Source organism: Thunnus maccoyii, chromosome 8, assembly GCF_910596095.1.
Source record: "Thunnus maccoyii chromosome 8, fThuMac1.1, whole genome shotgun sequence".
NCBI lineage: Eukaryota > Metazoa > Chordata > Actinopteri > Scombriformes > Scombridae > Thunnus > Thunnus maccoyii.
In genome coordinates this window covers 35073894-35096675 of record NC_056540.1, presented here as the reverse complement: position 1 = coordinate 35096675, position 22782 = coordinate 35073894, and the positions used below count along the sequence as shown (strand labels likewise).

Here is a 22782-nt window from a genome sequence, read left to right as displayed (position 1 = left end):
TTCACTTCATGTTTTTATTGATCAGATTAACAACGAGAATAAAGCATCAGAACAGTAATCAATGAGCAGTTATTGATCTGTGTGATCAATGAGCAGTTATTGATCTGTGTGATCAATGAGCAGTTATTGATCTGTGAGTTAAAGTATTGATGAACAGAACAAACATGTGACTGCAGTAAAATCATTTCATTGGTTCAGTATAAATGATTAGAGACAGAAGCCCCGCCTCCCGCCTGTCAGTGATGACGTCATCAGTGATGACATCATCACGGCTGCTGTGGGCGGGGCTGTTTGGCGTACTGGATGGCGTCGAGCGCGGCGCCGATGTCGAAGTTTTTGGCCTGAAGGAGACGAGTCAGCCAGCCGCCTTCGTCGGTGAAGCCCATCGACAGCATGAGGGACAAGGACTCCACCAGCCGGGGGTCGGCCTCTGGGGGGTCAGAGGTCACAGCAGAGGTCAGAGGTCACAGCGGGGGAACACGAGCGGAATCACTCGGGTACGGAGGAACGCGGTCTTACCTTGAGGCAGGTGAGGATACAGAGCCGCCTCTCTCAGCCCCGAAGGACCCCGCTGGGCCGGAGGACCCCGGTCCCGGTTCGGGTCCCGGTCCTGCAGGGACTGCAGCTCTCCTGTAGACGGGTCGACCTCTCTGGAGCTCAGGTGAGTCCACTCGTCATCAGAGTCTCTGCTCACCTGCAGGTTCGGATGGATGAAGGTGAATCCAGATTCATGTTAACGACTCACAGAAAACTCTCATTCAGGGTTCAGAGGGTCTGTTAGACCTCCATAAACACATGAAGAACTTCTCCCTCACGTGGATCTAAACCTGGTTATGAAGCAGCGGATCAATAACTAACAAGAGAAACGAGCTAAAAACACCGAACCGTCTGCTTTTATACGATATAACGTCTCAGAGTCACATCGATGATGAAAATAAAGTTCTTTGGTTTATTTTATTATTATTTTCTGTGTCAGATGCATCTTAAATAGACGGGGGGGGGTTAGGGTTGGGAGGGGGGGGGGGTCGGACATGATGCTAAAAGGACTGCGGTTGTAATTCAGCGTTTTTAAGCTTTTCATCAGAAATAAAAAGTCTTATTTTCTGTTCTTTTAAATCACAGCTGAAGACTTTTCTGCATTTTAACGTTTATTCTCGTATTTTGTCTGTTTTATTCTATTTTAGTTTATTTGTATTTTCTATTTAAACGTCTTTATTTTCTATCTTTGATGCGTTTTGAGCCTCGTGGTTGAAATCTGCTGTCATCAGTTTATTTGTATTGTTAATAAAATAAAAAAAGACTCAGCAGACTTCCTGTCAGGTGACTCTTGCAGGTGTGATGTCACTCAAGTCCACCTGGTCTGAACATGTGAACTGAGAATGACTTGGTATGTAAATGAGGTGGGCGGGGCTTGTTGTTTGTCTCAGGTAAAGAAGCAACATCATACATGAACTGACCTTTGCCCCGTCATTGGCTCCGCCCTCACTGACTCCGCCCTCACTGGCTCCGCCCTCACTGGCTCCGCCCTCACTGGCTCCACCCTCATTGGCCCCGCCCTCATTGGCTCCACCCTCATTGGCCCCGCCCTCATTGGCTCCGCCCCCACCGTTGGCTTCGTCCTCACCACTGGCCCCACCCATCGCTACGTCACCCTCTGCCCCCCTGCTCTGAGGGGGCGGAGTCACCTTGGTCCTCTGACCCTCATGCTCCACATCAATGTCCACGTCGATACCTGGACACAAACATGACATCACTTCCTGTCTTTCTAAACAGCCAATCAGAAATGTTCACTGATGTCAGGTGTTAACAGTGACATCACTCACCCAGTGGGCTCAACATGGCCGCCACACCCTCTCCAATGTTCTTCAGGAAGTCCACGTTGTCCTGAGAGGCTGCAGGGAGGTCAGAGGTCAATCACAGCGACCGGTTATCAATAACCTAATGAGCAGCTTTAAAACAGCTGTGACACTGACCAGAGGGGGCACTGCTGGACGTTCCAGGCCGCTCCTGGTCCTGGTGCTGGTCTTGAGCCTGGTCCTGGTTCAGGTTCTGATCCTGAGTCTGGTTCAGGTTCTGGTTCCAGACGCAGTGTCTCATCCTCTTCATCCATTTCCCCCGAGGAAACCACTGCTGAAACATTTAATAAAACATCCTGTCAGTCACAGAGCGGGGCTGAAATAACCCGGGGAAACATGTCCTGTCAGTCACAGAGCGGGGCTGAAATAACCCGGGGAAACATGTCCTGTCAGTCACAGAGCGGGGCTGAAATAACCCGGGGAAACATGTCCTGTCAGTCACAGAACAGTGACACAAACAAAATATGTGTCTTTGTCCCTCAGTTCAGTCTGTCAGGCAGCACTGCCCCTCAGCAGTGATACAGTGTACTGACACACCTTGAGTGTTATATGACCTAGTTCCCCTCCCATGATGCCGCTCACCTGCAGTGGGTGCCAGATGGGCAACAGAGCATGCTCAGTGTGCGTCCCTCGTGCCTGGCAGGCGGAGCACAGGTCATAGTTCGGACACACCGAACACTTGAAGCGAGTTCCCACCACGGCGCCGTCGCAGCCGTCACAGGTGACGTTCGGGTGGAGGGTGGGGGGCGGGGCCAAGTGAGGGGGCGGGGCATGAGGAGCTCCAGGGGGAGGAGGAGGGGGGATGAAGGTGAAAGGGGGGAAGGCGTGAAGAGGAAAGTCCCGACGGTGCTCCTTCTTCTCTGTAACAGTTAAATAAAACAGTTAAACCAGCAGTCAGGTGTCTGTAATCATTCCTCCTGTTCATACTGGATATTAAAGATCCTTCAAATGTGTTTTAATGGAAGTGATGGAGGATAAAATCCACAGTGTGTCCACACAGTCATTTAAAGTCTGTGTGAAGCTTCTATTCAGCTTCAGCAGTCTGAGTTAGTCATATCAAGTGGATATCTGACACATTTACAGTCTTTTTAGCATCAAATTCCCTCTTTGTGTTTCCTCGGACAGTGTTTCCCTGTTGAGCTGCAGGTGGAAGTATAGTAACAAAAAGAGGAACTTTGGCACTAAAAAGACTGTAACGTTGAAAGATATCTACTTGATTTGACTCATTTGGACGCTGAAGCTTCATATTAGCTTCAGACTGTGGATTTTGTCTCCATCACTTCACTTGTTCGGACTCATGAAGGCGACGAAGGTGCACGGAGGAGTTTATGCTGCAGTCTTCTCTGAAACACCGGGGGGCGTACAAACAAACACTCTGTGAATAAGCAAGAAGTCATCGAGTGTTACCAGAACTTCAGTGAGGCTGCACTGCTGTACCAGTCTATCTATGATACTGGATATGTAGAGTTGAACTGGGACACTTTGCTCGGCCAGTCGACCTTCCAGCACGTCTTGAGATGAAACGTGTCGCACGCGCCTGGTTAGAAAATCCAGACGTAAACGGCTAAGCGCCACAACAACTTGTGGAGCCTTCGCACTCAACGCAATGACATCATTTCTAGCGCATGGTGGCGACGCTGCGGCGACGCTGCGGTGTCGCTGCGGCGACGCTGCGGCGCACGTAAACCTGCTTCATGGTCGGAATGAACAAGAGGAAGAAAAACATGTCTCAGTGTGAATATTTGAACCTTTGATGAAGAGACGGAAGGTGTCGTCCTTCATGCAGGCCAGACCCATCATCAGCTCGTCATCAGACGAAAACGCCACCAGGTCTCCATCTTCATCTGAAATACATCATCTTCATCATCATCATCATCATGGTGAAGTACAAAAGTATTTGCATCAAATATATTTTAAGTACTAAAAGTAAAAGAACTTTTCAGAATGTTTTTTTATTTTACTGGATTATAATTATTGATGTTCAGTTTCCTCCAGATGATCAATAATCTTTAATCTAAAGCTTTGATTAAACATGATGGAGGCGTCCTGCAGAAAGGTACAAACTGTGTGACCAGGTGTGTTGATGTCAGGTGACCTATTAATATTATTATTATTATTATTATTATTATTATTATAACCCCAGTGACAGGTGGAGAGTTGTTTCACTGAGCAGAATCTCCACCTGAAAAACAACATTTAAACTTAAATATTAACAGAATGAAGCAGCTCAGAGTTCCTAAAACAGCTTTTCATGATTTACACATTAAATTATTCATAAATGATTTCTGTCAACTTTATTAACTAACCTCTGTAGTTCATATTAAATGTTAACTTTATTAACCTCTATAGTTCATATTAAATGTTAACTTTATTAACTAACCTCTATAGTTCATATTAAATGTTAACTTTATTAACTAACCTCTGTAGTTCATATTAAATGTTAACTTTATTAACTAACCTCTATAGTTCATATTAAATGTTAACTTTATTAACTAACCTCTATAGTTCATATTAAATGTTAACTTTATTAACTAACCTCTATAGTTCATATTAAATGTTTACTTTATTAACTAACCTCTATAGTTCATATTAAATGTTAACTTTATTAACCTCTATAGTTCATATTAAATGTTAACTTTATTAACTAACCTCTATAGTTCATATTAAATGTTAACTTTATTAACCTCTGTAGTTCATATTAAATGTTAACTTTATTAACCTCTATAGTTCATATTAAATGTTAACTTTATTAACTAACCTCTATAGTTCATATTAAATGTTAACTTTATTAACTAACCTCTATAGTTCATATTAAATGTTAACTTTATTAACCTCTGTAGTTCATATTAAATGTTAACTTTATTAACCTCTGTAGTTCATATTAAATGTTAACTTTATTAACCTCTATAGTTCATATTAAATGTTAACTTTATTAACCTCTGTAGTTCATATTAAATGTTAACTTTATTAACCTCTATAGTTCATATTAAATGTTAACTTTATTAACCTCTATAGTTCATATTAAATGTTAACTTTATTAACTAACCTCTATAGTTCATATTAAATGTTAACTTTATTAACCTCTGTAGTTCATATTAAATGTTAACTTTATTAACCTCTGTAGTTCATATTAAATGTTAACTTTATTAACCTCTGTAGTTCATATTAAATGTTAACTTTATTAACCTCTGTAGTTCATATTAAATGTTAACTTTATTAACCTCTGTAGTTCATATTAAATGTTAACTTTATTAACCTCTATAGTTCATATTAAATGTTAACTTTATTAACCTCTATAGTTCATATTAAATGTTAACTTTATTAACTAACCTCTATAGTTCATATTAAATGTTAACTTTATTAACCTCTATAGTTCATATTAAATGTTAACTTTATTAACTAACCTCTATAGTTCATATTAAATGTTAACTTTATTAACTAACCTCTATAGTTCATATTAAATGTTAACTTTATTAACTAACCTCTGTAAAACATGTTGAACGCGGAATTCTTCAGATTGTTGAAGACTGATCCGGTTTTCTTGCTCAGATACTCGAAGCTGCAGGAAACGTCCTGATCCACCGCGAACCTCCGGATCTCCTTCACCGCCTCATCCTTCCCCAGCAGGTAGGCCTTCACCGTCACCGACATGCTGCAGAGATACCCGGCCTCTGACCTCAACCACACTCCGGACACACGGACTGCTGCTGGCCGCTCTCAGTGAACCAGACTCCGGACACACGGACTGCTGCTGGCCGCTCTCAGTGAACCAGACTCCGGACACACGGACTGCTGCTGGCCGCTCTCAGTGAACCACACTCCGGACACACGGACTGCTGCTGGCCGCTCTCAGTGAACCAGACTCCGGACACACGGACTGCTGCTGGCCGCTCTGCTGATCCAGATTCCAGACTCCAAACTTTGTGACGCAGTGTTAAATCCTCTCAGCCTCCTTTATGTTTACTTCCGCGATAAACGTCATCGTCGTCCCGAGAAGTAAATATTGACGTGTCCTCCCATTGGTCAGTCCGTGGAGTTCGGCCCAAAGGACCAATGAGAGGCCGAGGAATGACTAAGCACTTTCCAATGAGGGGATTTCCCCGCTGAGTCACCTGACCAATCAGGTTCAACCGCATCAATAATAACTGTCATCGTTATGAGACTAATTCAGCTCTGAAGGGATAAATAATGTTGAATTATTTATTTAACAGATAAACATCATCAATAAGTAGAAAGTCAGTTTAAATATTCACAGATTATTTTGTTTAACTTTTCTTCTAAAGGTGAAAAATACAGCAAATGTTTATATATTTCATCATTTATTATATTCTCCTCATTCTGTTGCTTATTTGTGATATTTTGTGTCTCAGTGTGTTTAATGTGTATTAAACCTAATTTTAAACATGATCTCATTACATAAACATGATTGTAGTTTTATCTATAATCTGTAATTTGTCTAATTAACTTTCTGTTTTGCAAATTCCATCAAGATAAAATGAAACAAAAACATGTTGTTGCGCTCCAGCTGTTTGGTTCAAATCAAGATCAAATATTATATTTACTGTGTTTCGGTCAGCATGTTGCCAGAAGTTTGTCAGATGTTACATCAGTCAGTGTGATGTCCCTGCAGCCAATCAGCAGCAGAGTTCTTGTCAGGTGACAGTGACTCATCAGTCTTGTGAAGGTGAGTCACTATCACAAGACGAAAGACACAAACAGGACGGCAGCTGGAGGCCGGTTTGGAAACATGATTCAAACTGAGCAGCAGACGTGGCCTGAACACTACATTTCCCATAATGCATCTGCAAACCTCCAGTTTGTAACAAGTAGCAGCTACTGCAGCTTTAAAATGTTTTTCAGGTTTAGTTTTGTGCTCCTCAGTGTGTTTGTGTTGTTAAGTCTGTGCAGTTTTATTTGTCTTTTAAAAACTCACCCAGAGACGAGTCCTGCTCTCTGGCTCAGGCTGTAAATAATCGTCTCTATAAAATAAATATGAAATACTAAAAATACAACATTTAGTCTTTTAGATCAAAACAGTTTGATTAAATATCTGAGCTGATCGAACTAATCAGACCACGATTAGTTCAATAAATCAAACCTAGAAACCTGCCGAGTGTTTGTTAAACAGTTCTGCAATCACCAGCGTAACTTCGGTTCTACGGTCACCAGCGTAACTTCGGTTCTACGGTCACCAGAGTAACTTCGGTTCTACGGTCACCAGCGTAACTTCGGTTCTACGGTCACCAGCGTAACTTCGGTTCTACGGTCACCAGCGTAACTTCGGTTCTACGGTCACCAGCGTAACTTCGGTTCTACGGTCACCAGCGTAACTTCGGTTCTACGGTCACCAGCGTAACTTCGGTTCTACGGTCACCAGCGTAACTTCGGTTCTACGGTCACCAGCTTAACTTCGGTTCAACGGTCACCAGAGTAACTTCGGTTCTACGGTCACCAGAGTAACTTCGGTTCTACGGTCACCAGCGTAACTTCGGTTCTACGGTCACCAGAGTAACTTCGGTTCTACGGTCACCAGCTTAACTTCGGTTCAACGGTCACCAGAGTAACTTCGGTTCTACGGTCACCAGCGTAACTTCGGTTCTACGGTCACCAGAGTAACTTCGGTTCTACGGTCACCAGCTTAACTTCGGTTCAACGGTCACCAGAGTAACTTCGGTTCAACGGTCACCAGCGTAACTTCGGTTCTACGGTCACCAGCGTAACTTCGGTTCTACGGTCACCAGCGTAACTTCGGTTCTACGGTCACCAGCTTAACTTCGGTTCTACGGTCACCAGAGTAACTTCGGTTCAACGGTCACCAGCGTAACTTCGGTTCTACGGTCACCAGAGTAACTTCGGTTCAACGGTCACCAGCGTAACTTCGGTTCTACGGGCACCAGAGTAACTTCGGTTCAACGGTCACCAGCGTAACTTCGGTTCTACGGGCACCAGAGTAACTTCGGTTCTACGGTCACCAGCGTAACTTCGGTTCTACGGTCACCAGCGTAACTTCGGTTCTACGGTCACCAGAGTAACTTCGGTTCAACGGTCACCAGCGTAACTTCGGTTCTACGGGCACCAGAGTAACTTCGGTTCAACGGTCACCAGCTTAACTTCGGTTCTACGGGCACCAGAGTAACTTCGGTTCTACGGTCACCAGCGTAACTTCGGTTCTACGGTCACCAGCTTAACTTCGGTTCTACGGTCACCAGAGTAACTTCGGTTCAACGGTCACCAGCGTAACTTCAGTTCTACGGGCACCAGAGTAACTTCGGTTCTACGGTCACCAGCGTAACTTCGGTTCTACGGTCACCAGCTTAACTTCGGTTCTACGGTCACCAGAGTAACTTCGGTTCTACGGTCACCAGCGTAACTTCGGTTCAACGGTCACCAGAGTAACTTCGGTTCTACGGTCACCAGAGTAACTTCGGTTCAACGGTCACCAGCGTAACTTCAGTTCTACGGGCACCAGAGTAACTTCGGTTCTACGGTCACCAGCGTAACTTCGGTTCTACGGTCACCAGCTTAACTTCGGTTCTACGGTCACCAGCGTAACTTCGGTTCTACGGTCACCAGAGTAACTTCGGTTCAACGGTCACCAGCGTAACTTCAGTTCAACGGTCACCAGCGTAACTTCAGTTCTACGGTCACCAGCTTAACTTCGGTTCTACGGTCACCAGAGTAACTTCGGTTCTACGGTCACCAGCGTAACTTCGGTTCTACGGTCACCAGCTTAACTTCGGTTCTACGGTCACCAGCGTAACTTCGGTTCAACGGTCACCAGCGTAACTTCAGTTCTACGGGCACCAGAGTAACTTCGGTTCAACGGTCACCAGCGTAACTTCAGTTCTACGGTCACCAGCGTAACTTCGGTTCTACGGTCACCAGCTTAACTTCGGTTCTACGGTCACCAGAGTAACTTCGGTTCAACGGTCACCAGCGTAACTTCAGTTCTACGGGCACCAGAGTAACTTCGGTTCTACGGTCACCAGCGTAACTTCGGTTCTACGGTCACCAGCTTAACTTCGGTTCTACGGTCACCAGCGTAACTTCGGTTCTACGGTCACCAGCTTAACTTCGGTTCTACGGTCACCAGAGTAACTTCGGTTCAACGGTCACCAGCGTAACTTCAGTTCTACGGTCACCAGCGTAACTTCGGTTCTACGGTCACCAGAGTAACTTCGGTTCTACGGTCACCAGAGTAACTTCGGTTCTACGGTCACCAGAGTAACTTCGGTTCAACGGTCACCAGCTTAACTTCGGTTCTACGGTCACCAGAGTAACTTCGGTTCTACGGTCACCAGCGTAACTTCGGTTCTACGGTCACCAGAGTAACTTCGGTTCTACGGTCACCAGCTTAACTTCGGTTCTACGGTCACCAGAGTAACTTCGGTTCAACGGTCACCAGCGTAACTTCGGTTCAACGGTCACCAGCGTAACTTCGGTTCTACGGTCACCAGAGTAACTTCGGTTCTACGGTCACCAGCGTAACTTCGGTTCTACGGTCACCAGCTTAACTTCGGTTCTACGGTCACCAGCGTAACTTCGGTTCAACGGTCACCAGCGTAACTTCAGTTCTACGGGCACCAGAGTAACTTCGGTTCAACGGTCACCAGCGTAACTTCAGTTCTACGGTCACCAGCGTAACTTCGGTTCTACGGTCACCAGCTTAACTTCGGTTCTACGGTCACCAGAGTAACTTCGGTTCTACGGTCACCAGAGTAACTTCGGTTCAACGGTCACCAGAGTAACTTCGGTTCAACGGTCACCAGCGTAACTTCGGTTCAACGGTCACCAGCGTAACTTCGGTTCTACGGGCACCAGAGTAACTTCGGTTCAACGGTCACCAGAGTAACTTCGGTTCAACGGTCACCAGCGTAACTTCGGTTCTACGGTCACCAGAGTAACTTCGGTTCAACGGTCACCAGAGTAACTTCGGTTCAACGGTCACCAGCGTAACTTCGGTTCAACGGTCACCAGCGCAACTTCGGTTCTACGGTCACCAGCGTAACTTCGGTTCTACGGTCACCAGAGTAACTTCGGTTCTACGGTCACCAGAGTAACTTCGGTTCAACGGTCACCAGCGTAACTTCGGTTCAACGGTCACCAGCGTAACTTCGGTTCTACGGTCACCAGAGTAACTTCGGTTCTACGGTCACCAGAGTAACTTCGGTTCAACGGTCACCAGCTTAACTTCGGTTCTACGGTCACCAGCGTAACTTCGGTTCTACGGTCACCAGCGTAACTTCGGTTCTACGGTCACCAGAGTAACTTCGGTTCTACGGTCACCAGAGTAACTTCGGTTCTACGGTCACCAGCGTAACTTCGGTTCTACGGTCACCAGCTTAACTTCGGTTCTACGGTCACCAGAGTAACTTCGGTTCTACGGTCACCAGCTTAACTTCGGTTCAACGGTCACCAGAGTAACTTCGGTTCTACGGTCACCAGCGTAACTTCGGTTCTACGGTCACCAGCGTAACTTCGGTTCTACGGTCACCAGAGTAACTTCGGTTCTACGGTCACCAGAGTAACTTCGGTTCTACGGTCACCAGAGTAACTTCGGTTCTACGGTCACCAGCGTAACTTCGGTTCTACGGTCACCAGCTTAACTTCGGTTCTACGGTCACCAGAGTAACTTCGGTTCTACGGTCACCAGCTTAACTTCGGTTCTACGGTCACCAGAGTAACTTCGGTTCTACGGTCACCAGAGTAACTTCGGTTCTACGGTCACCAGCTTAACTTCGGTTCTACGGTCACCAGAGTAACTTCGGTTCTACGGTCACCAGCGTAACTTCGGTTCAACGGTCACCAGAGTAACTTCGGTTCAACGGTCACCAGCGTAACTTCGGTTCAACGGTCACCAGCGTAACTTCGGTTCTACGGTCACCAGCGTAACTTCGGTTCAACGGTCACCAGCGTAACTTCGGTTCTACGGTCACCAGAGTAACTTCGGTTCAACGGTCACCAGCTTAACTTCGGTTCTACGGTCACCAGCGTAACTTCAGTTCTACGGTCACCAGCGTAACTTCGGTTCTACGGTCACCAGCGTAACTTCGGTTCTACGGTCACCAGAGTAACTTCGGTTCAACGGTCACCAGAGTAACTTCGGTTCTACGGTCACCAGCGTAACTTCGGTTCTACGGTCACCAGCGTAACTTCGGTTCAACGGTCACCAGCGTAACTTCGGTTCTACGGTCACCAGCGTAACTTCGGTTCTACGGTCACCAGCGTAACTTCGGTTCTACGGTCACCAGAGTAACTTCGGTTCTACGGTCACCAGAGTAACTTCGGTTCAACGGTCACCAGCGTAATTTCGGTTCTCTGGTTTCCTGTTCATGAAAAACCTGCACAGAACTCAATAGAATTTATTTTTTATTTTAACACATTTACATGTAAACAGATCAGAGAGGAACACTAATAAACATATCAAATATATAATCAATCAATCAATCTCCACTCATTGGCAAATAAACTAAACGTTCAACATTCTGATCTGATGTCACTTTAATACAGCAGCAAAAAACTTCCTGTTTGGGAAGTTCAGCAGTGGACCAGTCCCCTCTGTGGGTCCATTAATGGTTTTACCTCCGCTGCCCTCTGGTCCCCCCGCCCCCCAGGTACGCTCGCACAGTGTTCATCCCCACATCCTCCATTTTCATCATTATTATTCGTTATTATTCTCCCTACGTGTCTCTTTCTCGTTAGTCGTCCTCGTTACAAACATCTTTCATCTCATCTGACCAGCGACTGTAAACTGTCCTCATGTCTGTTTTAACAACCGCACCAATAAAAAAAATAAATAACAGCAGCTCAGGTGTGTGATGATGTCAGAGTGATGTCAGATGTAGAGGGGGTGGTACTGCAGGTAGGACAGGTGTGTGATGATGTCAGAGTGATGTCAGATGTAGAGGGGGTGGTACTGCAGGTAGGACAGGTGTGTGATGATGTCAGAGTGATGTCAGATGTAGAGGGGGTGGTACTGGCGGGAGGTCAGTCTCTTTCTGCAGGTAGGACAGGTGTGTGATGATGTCAGAGCGTCTCTCAGACACTGGCTGCAGAACACATGACCACATTTAGTGGAAACCACCAATCGGCCGCTCTCGACTATCTGAAGAGAAGACAAACAGCCAATCAGAAGACAGGACTCTACCTGCTGTCAAGGCATTTACAGGTGTGCGAGAGTCTCACCTCAGAGTACGAGTCCATACAGACGGGACAGCTGATCGTCCCCGGAGTCCACCTGAAGACACACAGAGACTCTACTGAGTTCTACTACGTCTATTACCTGGCTGAGGTTTGATACCATGTTAGGGACCAGTCTATTACCTGGCTGAGGTTCAATATAATGTCAGGGATCAGTCTATTACCTGGCTGAGGTTTGATACCATGTCAGGGATCAGTCTATTACCTGGCTGAGGTTCAATATAATGTCAGGGATCAGTCTATTACCTGGCTGAGGTTCAATATAATGTCAGGGATCAGTCTATTACCTGGCTGAAGTTTAATATAATTTCAGGGATCAGTCTATGACCTGGCTGAAGTTTAATATAGTGTCAGGGATCAGTCTATTACCTGGCTGAGGTTCAATATAATGTCAGGGATCAGTCTATTACCTGGCTGAGGTTCAATATATTGTCTGGGATCAGTCTATTACCTGGCTGAAGTTTAATATAATGTCAGGGATCAGTCTATTACCTGGCTGAAGTTTAATATAATTTCAGGGATCAGTCTATTACCTGGCTGAAGTTTAATATAATGTCAGGGATCAGTCTATTACCTGGCTTAGGTTCAATATAATGTCAGGGATCAGTCTATTACCTGGCTGAAGTTTAATATAATGTCAGGGATCAGTCTATTACCTGGCTGAAGTTTAATATAATGTCAGGGATCAGTCTATTACCTGGCTGAGGTTCAATATAATGTCAGGGATCAGTTTATTACCTGGCTGAGGTTCAATGTAATGTCAGGGATCAGTCTATTACCTGGCTGAGGTTCAATATAATGTCAGGGATCAGTCTATTACCTGGCGGCACTGTTGGCCTGTATAGAAGACAACATGGCGGCGTTAAGAGTAGGGGGCGTTACTTCATCTTCATCACTGCTGACGACGTAACTCTCACCTGTGGCGGCTCTCCTGTTCTGAGGACCTGATTGAAGATGTGGGGGGGGGGGCAGTGATTAACAGACTGCTGACGACTAACTGGTCAGAAATATTAGATAGAAAGTGTTTTACCTTCATCCACCAGCTGGATCATCACCACATCAAAAAGAGACGACGACAGAAACACAAGAAGAAGAACAAAAGTTAGTTTTTTCCACAATAAGCAGATTAACCAGTTAACTGACCCAATAGTTAAATAATAGTGTGTATCAGTGTGTATAAGTGTGTGTGTGAATATTAGTGTGTGTGTGTGTATATTAGTGTGAATCAGTGTATATTAGTGTGTATCAGTGAGTGTGTATTTTGTCACCAGCACTGAGTCGTTGTTGGTCAGGTCAACAACAGCAGCAGCTTCTGATCCCTCACAGGTCAGATCCACCACCTCCTCCACACCTGCACAGGTACCAGATATTGATTATTGATCAGTCAGGAGTTAACTACTTGCAATATGTGAACCAGCTTCATGAGGTCTGGATCATCTGGATGGTTCTAATTAACAGGTGTGTTTCGTCAGAGCTTAATTGGTGGAATTTCTATCCTACTTAATGCATTTGAGAGCATCAGTTGTGTTGTGGTAGTTTGTTTACTCCTAACAGCCTGTTTCACTACTGCAATGCTCAATTATATATATATATATATATATATATATATATATATATATATATTCATACACACACTCACACACTATATACACATATACACTGTTGAGAAACCATCCTCTGACCTCATGAAGCTTGAAGGTTCAGATACAACAACAATGAGTAAAGCTGATAAAGAAAGAAAATGCCTCGAATGAGCAGCTGTGTCCAAACTTCTGACTGCTACTGTACTTAAATATGCCAATAATCAATTAGCAATCAGAGTGCTGATCAGTACTCACTGTCCTCTGTGTTGTCCATCACATCGATGGTCTCTGTGGTGGGAGCAGGGTCCACATCAGACGCTCTGCTGAGGTTAGCCGTCCTGTTAGCCACCCTGGTAGCGCTAGCCACCCTGGTAGTGTTAGCCGTCCTCCTGGTGTTAGCGGCTCTGCTAGCATAAGCCGCTCTGCTGGTCTTGGTGCTGGGTCTGGAAACCAGAGGACTTCCTGTGGTCCTCCTCTTCCTCTGAGCCTGAACACACATCACATATATGACATCACAGTCATGACATGACAGTTATCCATCCCAGTCACTGACGGACTCTGGCGACGGGGTTTTTCTTCAACTGGAGCTCCTCCTGTCAGCTGTATTGATCTCTGCTGTGTGACTATAACTGTAGCTGTTACCAACGCTGCCTTTCTGCCCAAACGATGCAACTGCTTTAATTATGATGTCCTGCACCGCCACACAGCTACAGAGTTTATGCAGCTTCCTAATTACACCCGACAACCGTCTTTGACTGCTGCCAAGGTTTGAGACCTCATTACATCCAAAGAGACTCACGCCGTGACATCAATGTGGAATACAGAAACAAGACAAACATGGAAACATGGCGAGTCGACACCACGCCAAGACAGACCTGGGCTTCATTCATGGAAACATGGCGAGTCGACTCCACACCAAGACAAACCTGGGCGTCATTCATGGAAACATGGCGAGTCGACCCCACACCAAGACAAACCTGGGCGTCATTCATGGAAACATGGCGAGTCGACCCCACGCCAAGACAAACCTGGGCGTCATTAATGGAAACATGGCGAGTCGACCCCACGCCAAGACAAACCTGGGCGTCATTCATGGAAACATGGCGAGTCGACCCCACGCCAAGACAAACCTGGGCGTCATTAATGGAAACATGGCGAGTCGACCCCACGCCAAGACAAACCTGGGCGTCATTCATGGAAACATGGCGAGTCGACACCACGCCAAGACAAACCTGGGCTTCATTAATGGAAACATGGCGAGTCGACACCACGCCAAGACAGACCTGGGCGTCATTCATGGAAACATGGCGAGTCGACCCCACGCCAAGACAAACCTGGGCGTCATTCATGGAAACATGGCGAGTCGACCCCACGCCAAGACAAACCTGGGCGTCATTCATGGAAACATGGTGAGTCGACACCACGCCAAGACAAACCTGGGCGTCATTCATGGAAACATGGCGAGTCGACCCCACGCCAAGACAAACCTGGGCGTCATCAATGGAAACATGGCGAGTCGACCCCACGCCAAGACAAACCTGGGCGTCATTAATGGAAACATGGCGAGTCGACCCCACGCCAAGACAAACCTGGGCGTCATTCATGGAAACATGGCGAGTCGACCCCACGCCAAGACAAACCTGGGCGTCATTCATGGAAACATGGTGAGTCGACACCACGCCAAGACAAACCTGGGCGTCATTAATGGAAACATGGCGAGTCGACACCACACCAAGACAGACCTGGGCATCATTAATGGAAACATGGCGAGTCGACACCACGCCAAGACAAACCTGGGCGTCATTCTGCTTTCACTGCACTGGTCCGCAGTTTCCTTCAGGATGGACCACAAAGTCCTGCTGCTCACATACAAATCCATCAAACCTCCATCCGCACCCTCAGGTCTGCCAGCAGCTTGCCCCTCCAGGCCCCCAGTACTAGGCTCCACACCACGGACCCCCAGTACTAACCCCTGCCCCATGGGCCCCCAGTACTAAGCTCCGCACCATGGGCCCCCAGTACTAAGCTCCACACCATGGGGTCCCCAGTACTAACCTATACACCAGTGGGTCCCCAGTACAAACCCCTGCACCATGGGCCCCCAGTACTAACCCCTGCACCATGGGGCCCCCAGTACTAACCCCTGCACCATGGGGTCCCCAGTACTAACCCCTGCACCATGGGGTCCCCAGTACTAACCCCGCACCATGGGCCCCCAGTACTAACCCCTGCACCATGGGGTCCCCAGTACTAACCCCTGCACCATGGGCCCCCAGTACTAAGCTCCGCACCATGGGGTCCCCAGTACTAACCCCTGCACCATGGGCCCCCAGTACTAACCCCTGCACCATGGGGTCCCCAGTACTAACCCCTGCACCATGGGGTCCCCAGTACTAACCCCTGCACCATGGGCCCCCAGTACTAACCCCTGCACCATGGGCCCCCAGTACTAACCCCTGCACCATGGGGTCCCCAGTACTAACCCCTGCACCATGGGCCCCCAGTACTAACCCCTGCACCATGGGGTCCCCAGTACTAACCCCCGCACCATGGGCCCCAGTACTAACCTATACACCAGTGGGTCCCCCCAGTACTAACCCCTGCACCATGGGGTCCCCAGTACTAACCTATACAAAAGCACTACAGAGACTCTTTCAGAAAAAGTCTAAAAACCTTTTTCATCTTAAAGGCTTTTCCACACTGGGGGCATTTAGTGTCATTTCTTTGCATTGCTGTGTATGTTGTGTGTAAAAGCCTTAACTCTTATTTTCTATAATCTTTACGTTGTGTATTCTATTATTAATAATGTGGAACTGAAGAGTTTCACTATGAATGATGAGTGCAATACAAATTAAATGTATTATTACTAAAGTCCACAGTTTCATGACATAGAAGAAGAAAACTTACAGAGCTGCTCATATCAGAGACACCAGCCGGGGGATGCTGCAGAGAAACAAGGAGACATGTTAGCATCATGCTGACATCAGAGCGGTCAGAGCTAACAGGTCAGAGCTAACAGGTCAGAGCTAACATATTAGAGTTATCAGGTTAAAGTTAACAAGTCAGAGTCAACAGGTCAGAGTCAACAGGTCAGAGTCAACAGGTCAGAGCTAACTGGTCAGAGCTAACATATTAGGGTTAACAGGTTAAAGTTAACTGGTCAAAGTTAACAGGTCAGAGCTAACATATTAGGGTTAACAGGTTAAAGTTAACTGGTCAAAGTTAACAGGTCAGAGCTAACATATTAGGGTTAACAGGTTAAAGTTAACAGGTCAGAGCTAACAAGTCAGAGTCAACAGGTCAGAGCTAACATATTAGGGTTAACAGGTTAAAGTTAACAGGTCAGAGCTAACAAGTCAGAGTCAACAGGTCAGAGCTAACAAGTCAGAGTCAACAGGTCAGAGCTAACATATTAGGGTTAACAGGTTAAAGTTAACTGGTCAGAGCTAACATATTAGGGTTAACAGGTTAAAGTTAACTGGTCAGAGCTAACAGGTCAGAGCTAACATATTAGAGTTATCAGGTTAAAGTTAACAAGTCAGAGTCAACAGGTCAGAGTCAACAGGTCAGAGCTAACTGGTCAGAGCTAACATATTAGGGTTATCAGGTTAAAGTTAACAAGTCAGAGTCAACAGGTCAGAGTTAACAGGTCAGAGTCAACAGGTCAGAGTCAACAGGTCAGAGTCAACAGGTCAGAGTCAACAGGTCAGAGCTAACTGGTCAGAGCTAACATATTAGGGTTAACAGGTTAAAGTTAACTGGTCAAAGTTAACAGGTCAGAGCTAACATATTAGGGTTAACAGGTTAAAGTTAACTGGTCAAAGTTAACAGGTCAGAGCTAACATATTAGGGTTAACAGGTTAAAGTTAACAGGTCAGAGTCAACAGGTCAGAGCTAACATATTAGGGTTAACAGGTTAAAGTTAACTGGTCAAAGTTAACAGGTCAGAGCTAACATATTAGGGTTAACAGGTTAAAGTTAACTGGTCAAAGTTAACAGGTCAGAGCTAACATATTAGGGTTAACAGGTTAAAGTTAACTGGTCAAAGTTAACAGGTCAGAGCTAACATATTAGGGTTAACAGGTTAAAGTTAACAGGTCAGAGCTAACAAGTCAGAGTCAACAGGTCAGAGCTAACAAGTCAGAGTCAACAGGTCAGAGCTAACATATTAGGGTTAACAGGTTAAAGTTAACTGGTCAGAGCTAACATATTAGGGTTAACAGGTTAAAGTTAACTGGTCAGAGTTAACAGGTCAGAGCTAACATATTAGGGTTAACAGGTTAAAGTTAACTGGTCAGAGTTAACAGGTCAGAGCTGACATATTAGGGTTAACAGGTTAAAGTTAATTGGTCAGAGTTAACTGGTCAGAGCTAACATATTAGGGTTAACAGGTTAAAGTTAACTGGTCAGAGTTAACAGGTCAGAGCTGACATATTAGGGTTAACAGGTTAAAGTTAACTGGTCAGAGCTAACATATTAGGGTTAACAGGTTAAAGTTAACTGGTCAGAGTTAACTGGTCAGAGCTAACATATTAGGGTTAACAGGTTAAAGTTAACTGGTCAGAGTTAACTGGTCAGAGCTAACATATTAGGGTTAACAGGTTAAAGTTAACTGGTCAGAGCTAACATATTAGGGTTAACAGGTTAAAGTTAATTGGTCAGAGTTAACAGGTTAAAGTTAACAGGTCAGAGCTAACATATTAGGGTTAGCAGGTTAAAGTTAACTGGTCAGAGTTAACTGGTCAGAGCTGACATATTAGGGTTAACAGGTTAAAGTTAATTGGTCAGAGTTAACAGGTCAGAGCTGACATATTAGGGTTAACAGGTTAAAGTTAACTGGTCAGAGTTAACATATTAGGGTTAGCAGGTTAAAGTTAACTGGTCAGAGTTAACAGGTTAAAGTTAACTGGTCAGAGTTAACATATTAGGGTTAACAGGTTAAAGTTAACTGGTCAGAGTTAACATATTAGGGTTAACAGGTTAAAGTTAACTGGTCAGAGTTAACTGGTCAGAGCTGACATATTAGGGTTAACAGGTTAAAGTTAACTGGTCAGAGTTAACATATTAGGGTTAACAGGTTAAAGTTAACTGGTCAGAGTTAACTGGTCAGAGCTGACATATTAGGGTTAACAGGTTAAAGTTAATTGGTCAGAGTTAACAGGTCAGAGCTAACAGGTCAGAGCTAACAGGTCAGAGTTAGCAGGTCAGAGTTAGCAGGTCAGAGTTAACTGGTTAGAGTTAACAGGTCAGAGCTAACTGGTTAAAGTTAACTGGTCAGAGTTAACTGGTCAGAGTTAACAGGTCAGAGTTAACTGGTCAGAGTTAACAGGTCAGAGTTAACTGGTTAGAGTTAACTGGTCAGAGTAAACGGATTAAAGGGATACAAAGTTTGACTCAACTAGCAGTTAGCAGCTAGCTGTTAGCTGCAGTCACTCACCGTTAGTGTTTCCTCTCGTTAGCTGTTAGCAGTTAGCTGGTGTAATTTCAGATTAATTAACAGCTGACTGATTGATTCCCACCGAACAGCTGACGTTAGCATCAGCTGCTGCTAGCCGCTGCCTCCTGTTGTTATATATACATGTATATGTATATATGTTTATATTATAAATCTAAATATATATAGCCATATATCTATGGTATTGGAAGGCGTATTGTCCTACTTCTACTGCTGCTACTGCTTCTTCCTCTTCTTCTTCTTCTTCTTCTTCTTCTTCCTCCTCCTCCTCCTCCTCCTCCTCTTCTTCTTCTTCTTCCTCCTTTTTTATAGCGGCAGGCAGCCAGCCTTAAGGCGCATTACCGCCACCTGCTGTGTTGGAGTATAAACTACAGTTATATGCCTCTAAACAAACACACAAGAAAATAAAATAAATTAAATTTAAAAAAAAACAATTTCGCTAAACGCTAAATTATTTTCAGCCCAGTTTCTCTCCTGCTAGCATTGATGCTGCTAGTTTGGTAACGCTAACGGACATTAGCTAACAGCAAGCTACATTACTGTTTTATTCTGGGTACATAAAGCAGCCTTCCTGAAACAAAGAACCATCAGTAAAACTGTTAAAGTGTGAACAGATGAAGCTACAGCAGCTCTACAGGACTGGCACATGTTCAGAGAGCTACACCAACCTGGAGGAATATACATTAACAGTGACATCATACATCAGCAAATAATAATAATAATAATAATAATAATAATAATAATAATAATAACTTTATTTGTATAGCACCATACAAGAAATGCAGCTCAAAAAAGAAAAAAAAAGAAAAAAAAAACATTCATCAATCAATCAATTATTTATTTATTTATATAGCGCCAAATCACAACAAAAGTTATCTCAGGGCACAGGGGCTCTGTGCCTGTCAGTCTCAGGGGTTTAATACAATCTGCATGAAACTGATTGTATTGATTGATACATACATACTTATATTGATTGATGATCTACATGAAACTGATTGGAAAACTCAGCTCTGGGCTTCAGCACCAAGTGTTGGACTTCCTCACAAACAGAACCCGGGATTGGTGGTCACACCTCCTCCACTATAGTGCTCAACACCGGAGCCCCCCAGGGTCGTGTGCTCAGCCCTGTAACCCCCGACTGCAACCCCGACATGGAGAGAACTCACCATCACCACCGTCATCGGCCGGATTTCAAACAACGAGAGTTCATATCAAGAGGAAATCAACAACCTGCTGCCCAACGTCAACAAAACCAAGCAGCTGATTGTTGATTTTAGAAATAAAGGCAAAGACACACAGCCATGTCTACATCAGTGGAGCTGAGGTGCAGCAGGTTTTAAGTTCCTGGGTATCAGCACCACAGAGAACCTGTCATGGACATCACACATCTCCACCCTGTAAAAAAGCTCAGAAACGACTTCATGAAACTTAAGAAGGTAAAATTCCATCTCAGGTTCTTCCTGGTCTGATGAGTCTCAATTTCTGCTGCAACATTCAAATAATCGGGTCAGAATTTGGTGTAAACAACATGAAAGCCTGGATCCATCATGCTTTGTAGAAATGGTTCAGGCTGCTGCTGGTGGTTTAATGGTTTGGCTGCTTAGTACCAGCTGAGCATCATTGAAATGCCACAGCCTACCAGTACTGTTGATGACCATGTGACCACAGTGTGTCCATCTTCTAACAGCTACTACCAGCAGAATAATGCGCCATGTCACAAAGATCAAATCATCTCAAACTGGTGTCTTGAACATGACAATGAGTTCACTAAACGGTCTCCACAGTCACCAGATCTCAGTGCAACAGAGCAGCTTCGGGATGTGGTGCAACGGGAGATTCACATCATGGATGTGCAGCCGACACATCTGCAGCAGCTGTGTGATGAAAATCTCTGAAGAATGTTTCCAGCACCTTGTTGAATCTGTGCCACAAAGAATTAAGGCAGTTCTGGTCCAGTTCTGGGGTCCAAGCCGGCACTAGCAAGGTGTTCCTAATAAAGTGATATATAGATATCTACCCTACCTCTAACATAAGTGTTGTTGTTATTCCAGATTTCCGTCATTATTCTCTGATGAATTAATGATTTTCCTTCTGATCTCTAATTTCAACAACCTCGTTTCCGTCTATTACAACATGTGCTGGTATCCAACAGAGATAAACATCTATTCTCAGCTGCTGCACATTCAATAAAATTATATAAACCACAATTAAAATATTCTCTAAAACTGTTTGTACTGCAGCAGAAGAATCTGGTTTAACGTTGTCCACCACTGAAGACAGTCAGGTCTGCTATTTACACTGATACCATGTTGGAAATTATGGGCTGTATATGATCCACATGCTCAGTATTTGAGTGTTTTGATGTTTCTGCAGATTGCTTCATCATCCGTGTACAATCATGACTGTATTCCTGTTCCTGTATTTTCAAAGATATCATTAATCACAATATTAAATAGAATTGGCATGATGGTTCTGTTCCATGACCTGGTTATATAACCTTCCAGCTTGCTGGTTCATTTTAATTAACCATTTTTCCTGTAGAGGAGGTTAGAGCTGTTGGTCTGTAGTTTATCTTTTCCTGGTTTAGCAAATGGTGAAATGAATACCAGGAAGTCTTCCTGCTGTCCACATCTTATTGAAAAGTTTCAACACTATTTCTGACTGATTCTCTGATAATTGTCTCAGAGCAGAATACCTGCTGCCCTCTGATCTCTACCTTTATACCATCCACCTTTTCTTTATCTGTCAGGTCTTCTTTCCTTTGTTTATGTCTGTAAGTAAAGTGATTTCACTGTGAACACTGACTTTTCCATATCTGTTATTGCTAAATTGTCTCCATGTGCAAATTCATGTTATTTCTGAAGTTTCTGAGAGCAAACTTTCTTTCTTTAACAGCCAAATCATTCCACGCTGCGACACTTCTGTTATTCTCTGTTGTCAGTTTTATACTCTCTGAGGCAGCTTCAGTTGTCATATATGTGACCTCACGTGAGCCTTCATCCCCATCATCATCATTTTAATGTTGTTAACTAATTGCCTGCATTCTTTAAATGTGTCCCATTGAGCCTTTCATCTGTATATTGGAGCATTTATTCAGAGAACATTCATTCATATTACTTCTTATGTCATAAATTGAACAAAAATAAAAAAAGATAAAAAAAATAAAAAGATCACTGTGGATGATCATCTGATCATCTCCGATCAATGAAACTGATTAAACACGTTATTATCTCATGTTTCTCCTGATGTGATCACACTGAGCTCTCTGTGTTCAGACCCACAGCAGGTTATTATTAGTTATTGATTAGGATATGGTTGTTATTACTTATTGATCATACCTTCAAGTCCACTATCACCTTCACCTTCAATGTCCAGTTTTGTCAGACAGGGACATGTGTACCTGGACTCTCTAGGATCAGGTTTTAGATTTCATTACAAACACAAAGAGAACAGAAGAGAGAGGAGGACTGAAGCCCCGCCCACCTGCGGTCTACCTGTACAGGTAAGGAGTCACAGTCAGAACACAGACAGACAGACAGAGGAGCGATGGATAAAATCAGGAAGTGGCTCCACAAACCCAAGAAGGTAAAAACAATCCCGATTCTTATTATCAATAAAAGTAAAAATATGAAATCTGTTCTGTTGATCAGCTGATTATTATTAATGTTAAAGCTTTAACGTCACTCAG

At 44.5% G+C, this 22782-nt stretch overlaps 2 protein-coding genes across 5 annotated transcripts; both read right to left on the bottom strand.

The window, feature by feature from the left end:
• sqstm1 (sequestosome 1) lies at positions 1 to 6085 on the bottom strand. Of its 2 annotated transcripts, none has more exons than XM_042418013.1 (8): positions 5339 to 6085; positions 3605 to 3700; positions 2439 to 2716; positions 1974 to 2127; positions 1824 to 1892; positions 1458 to 1732; positions 520 to 694; positions 1 to 430 (listed from the first exon to the last, which is right to left on the bottom strand). In XM_042418013.1, exons 1-8 carry the CDS (start codon positions 5505 to 5507, stop codon positions 267 to 269), a joined length of 1380 nt encoding a protein of 459 aa, XP_042273947.1. In that variant the 5' UTR covers positions 5508 to 6085; the 3' UTR covers positions 1 to 266. The 2 variants fall into 2 exon arrangements, with proteins under 2 accessions (XP_042273947.1, XP_042273946.1); XM_042418012.1 differs by having other exon boundaries at positions 1974 to 2130; positions 5339 to 6084.
• A 5123-nt stretch (positions 6086 to 11208) lies between these two features.
• Positions 11209 to 19347, bottom strand: rnf4 (ring finger protein 4). Of its 3 annotated transcripts, XM_042419863.1 has the most exons (9): positions 19300 to 19339; positions 19077 to 19201; positions 16547 to 16582; positions 13895 to 14126; positions 13325 to 13407; positions 13087 to 13099; positions 12877 to 13000; positions 12042 to 12093; positions 11209 to 11961 (listed from the first exon to the last, which is right to left on the bottom strand). In XM_042419863.1, the coding sequence occupies exons 3-9, from the start codon at positions 16556 to 16558 to the stop codon at positions 11812 to 11814; spliced, it is 666 nt and encodes a 221-aa protein (XP_042275797.1). In that variant the 5' UTR covers positions 16559 to 16582; positions 19077 to 19201; positions 19300 to 19339; the 3' UTR covers positions 11209 to 11811. The 3 variants fall into 3 exon arrangements, with proteins under 3 accessions (XP_042275797.1, XP_042275796.1, XP_042275798.1); XM_042419862.1 differs by having other exon boundaries at positions 19077 to 19347; XM_042419864.1 differs by having other exon boundaries at positions 11808 to 11957; positions 19077 to 19347.
• Positions 19348 to 22782: the final 3435 nt, after the last annotated feature.

What these genes read in the sequence shown, in the direction of transcription:
- rnf4 (XM_042419862.1), bottom strand. An exon ending in CAGGCCAACAGTGCCGCCAG is followed by an intron (nt 12,094 to 12,876) that starts GTAATAGACTGA and finishes GTGTGTCTTCAG; the next exon opens with GTGGACTCCGGGGACGATCA. An exon ending in GTATGGACTCGTACTCTGAG is followed by an intron (nt 11,962 to 12,041) that starts GTGAGACTCTCG and finishes TCTTCTCTTCAG; the next exon opens with ATAGTCGAGAGCGGCCGATT.
- sqstm1 (XM_042418012.1), bottom strand. Translation starts at nt 5,507, where the DNA reads ATGTCGGTGACGGTGAAGGCCTACCTGCTGGGGAAGGATGAGGCGGTG. An exon ending in GTTCAACATGTTTTACAGAG is followed by an intron (nt 3,701 to 5,338) that starts GTTAGTTAATAA and finishes GATGTATTTCAG; the next exon opens with ATGAAGATGGAGACCTGGTG. An exon ending in GAGCCAATGACGGGGCAAAG is followed by an intron (nt 695 to 1,457) that starts GTCAGTTCATGT and finishes CCGAACCTGCAG; the next exon opens with GTGAGCAGAGACTCTGATGA.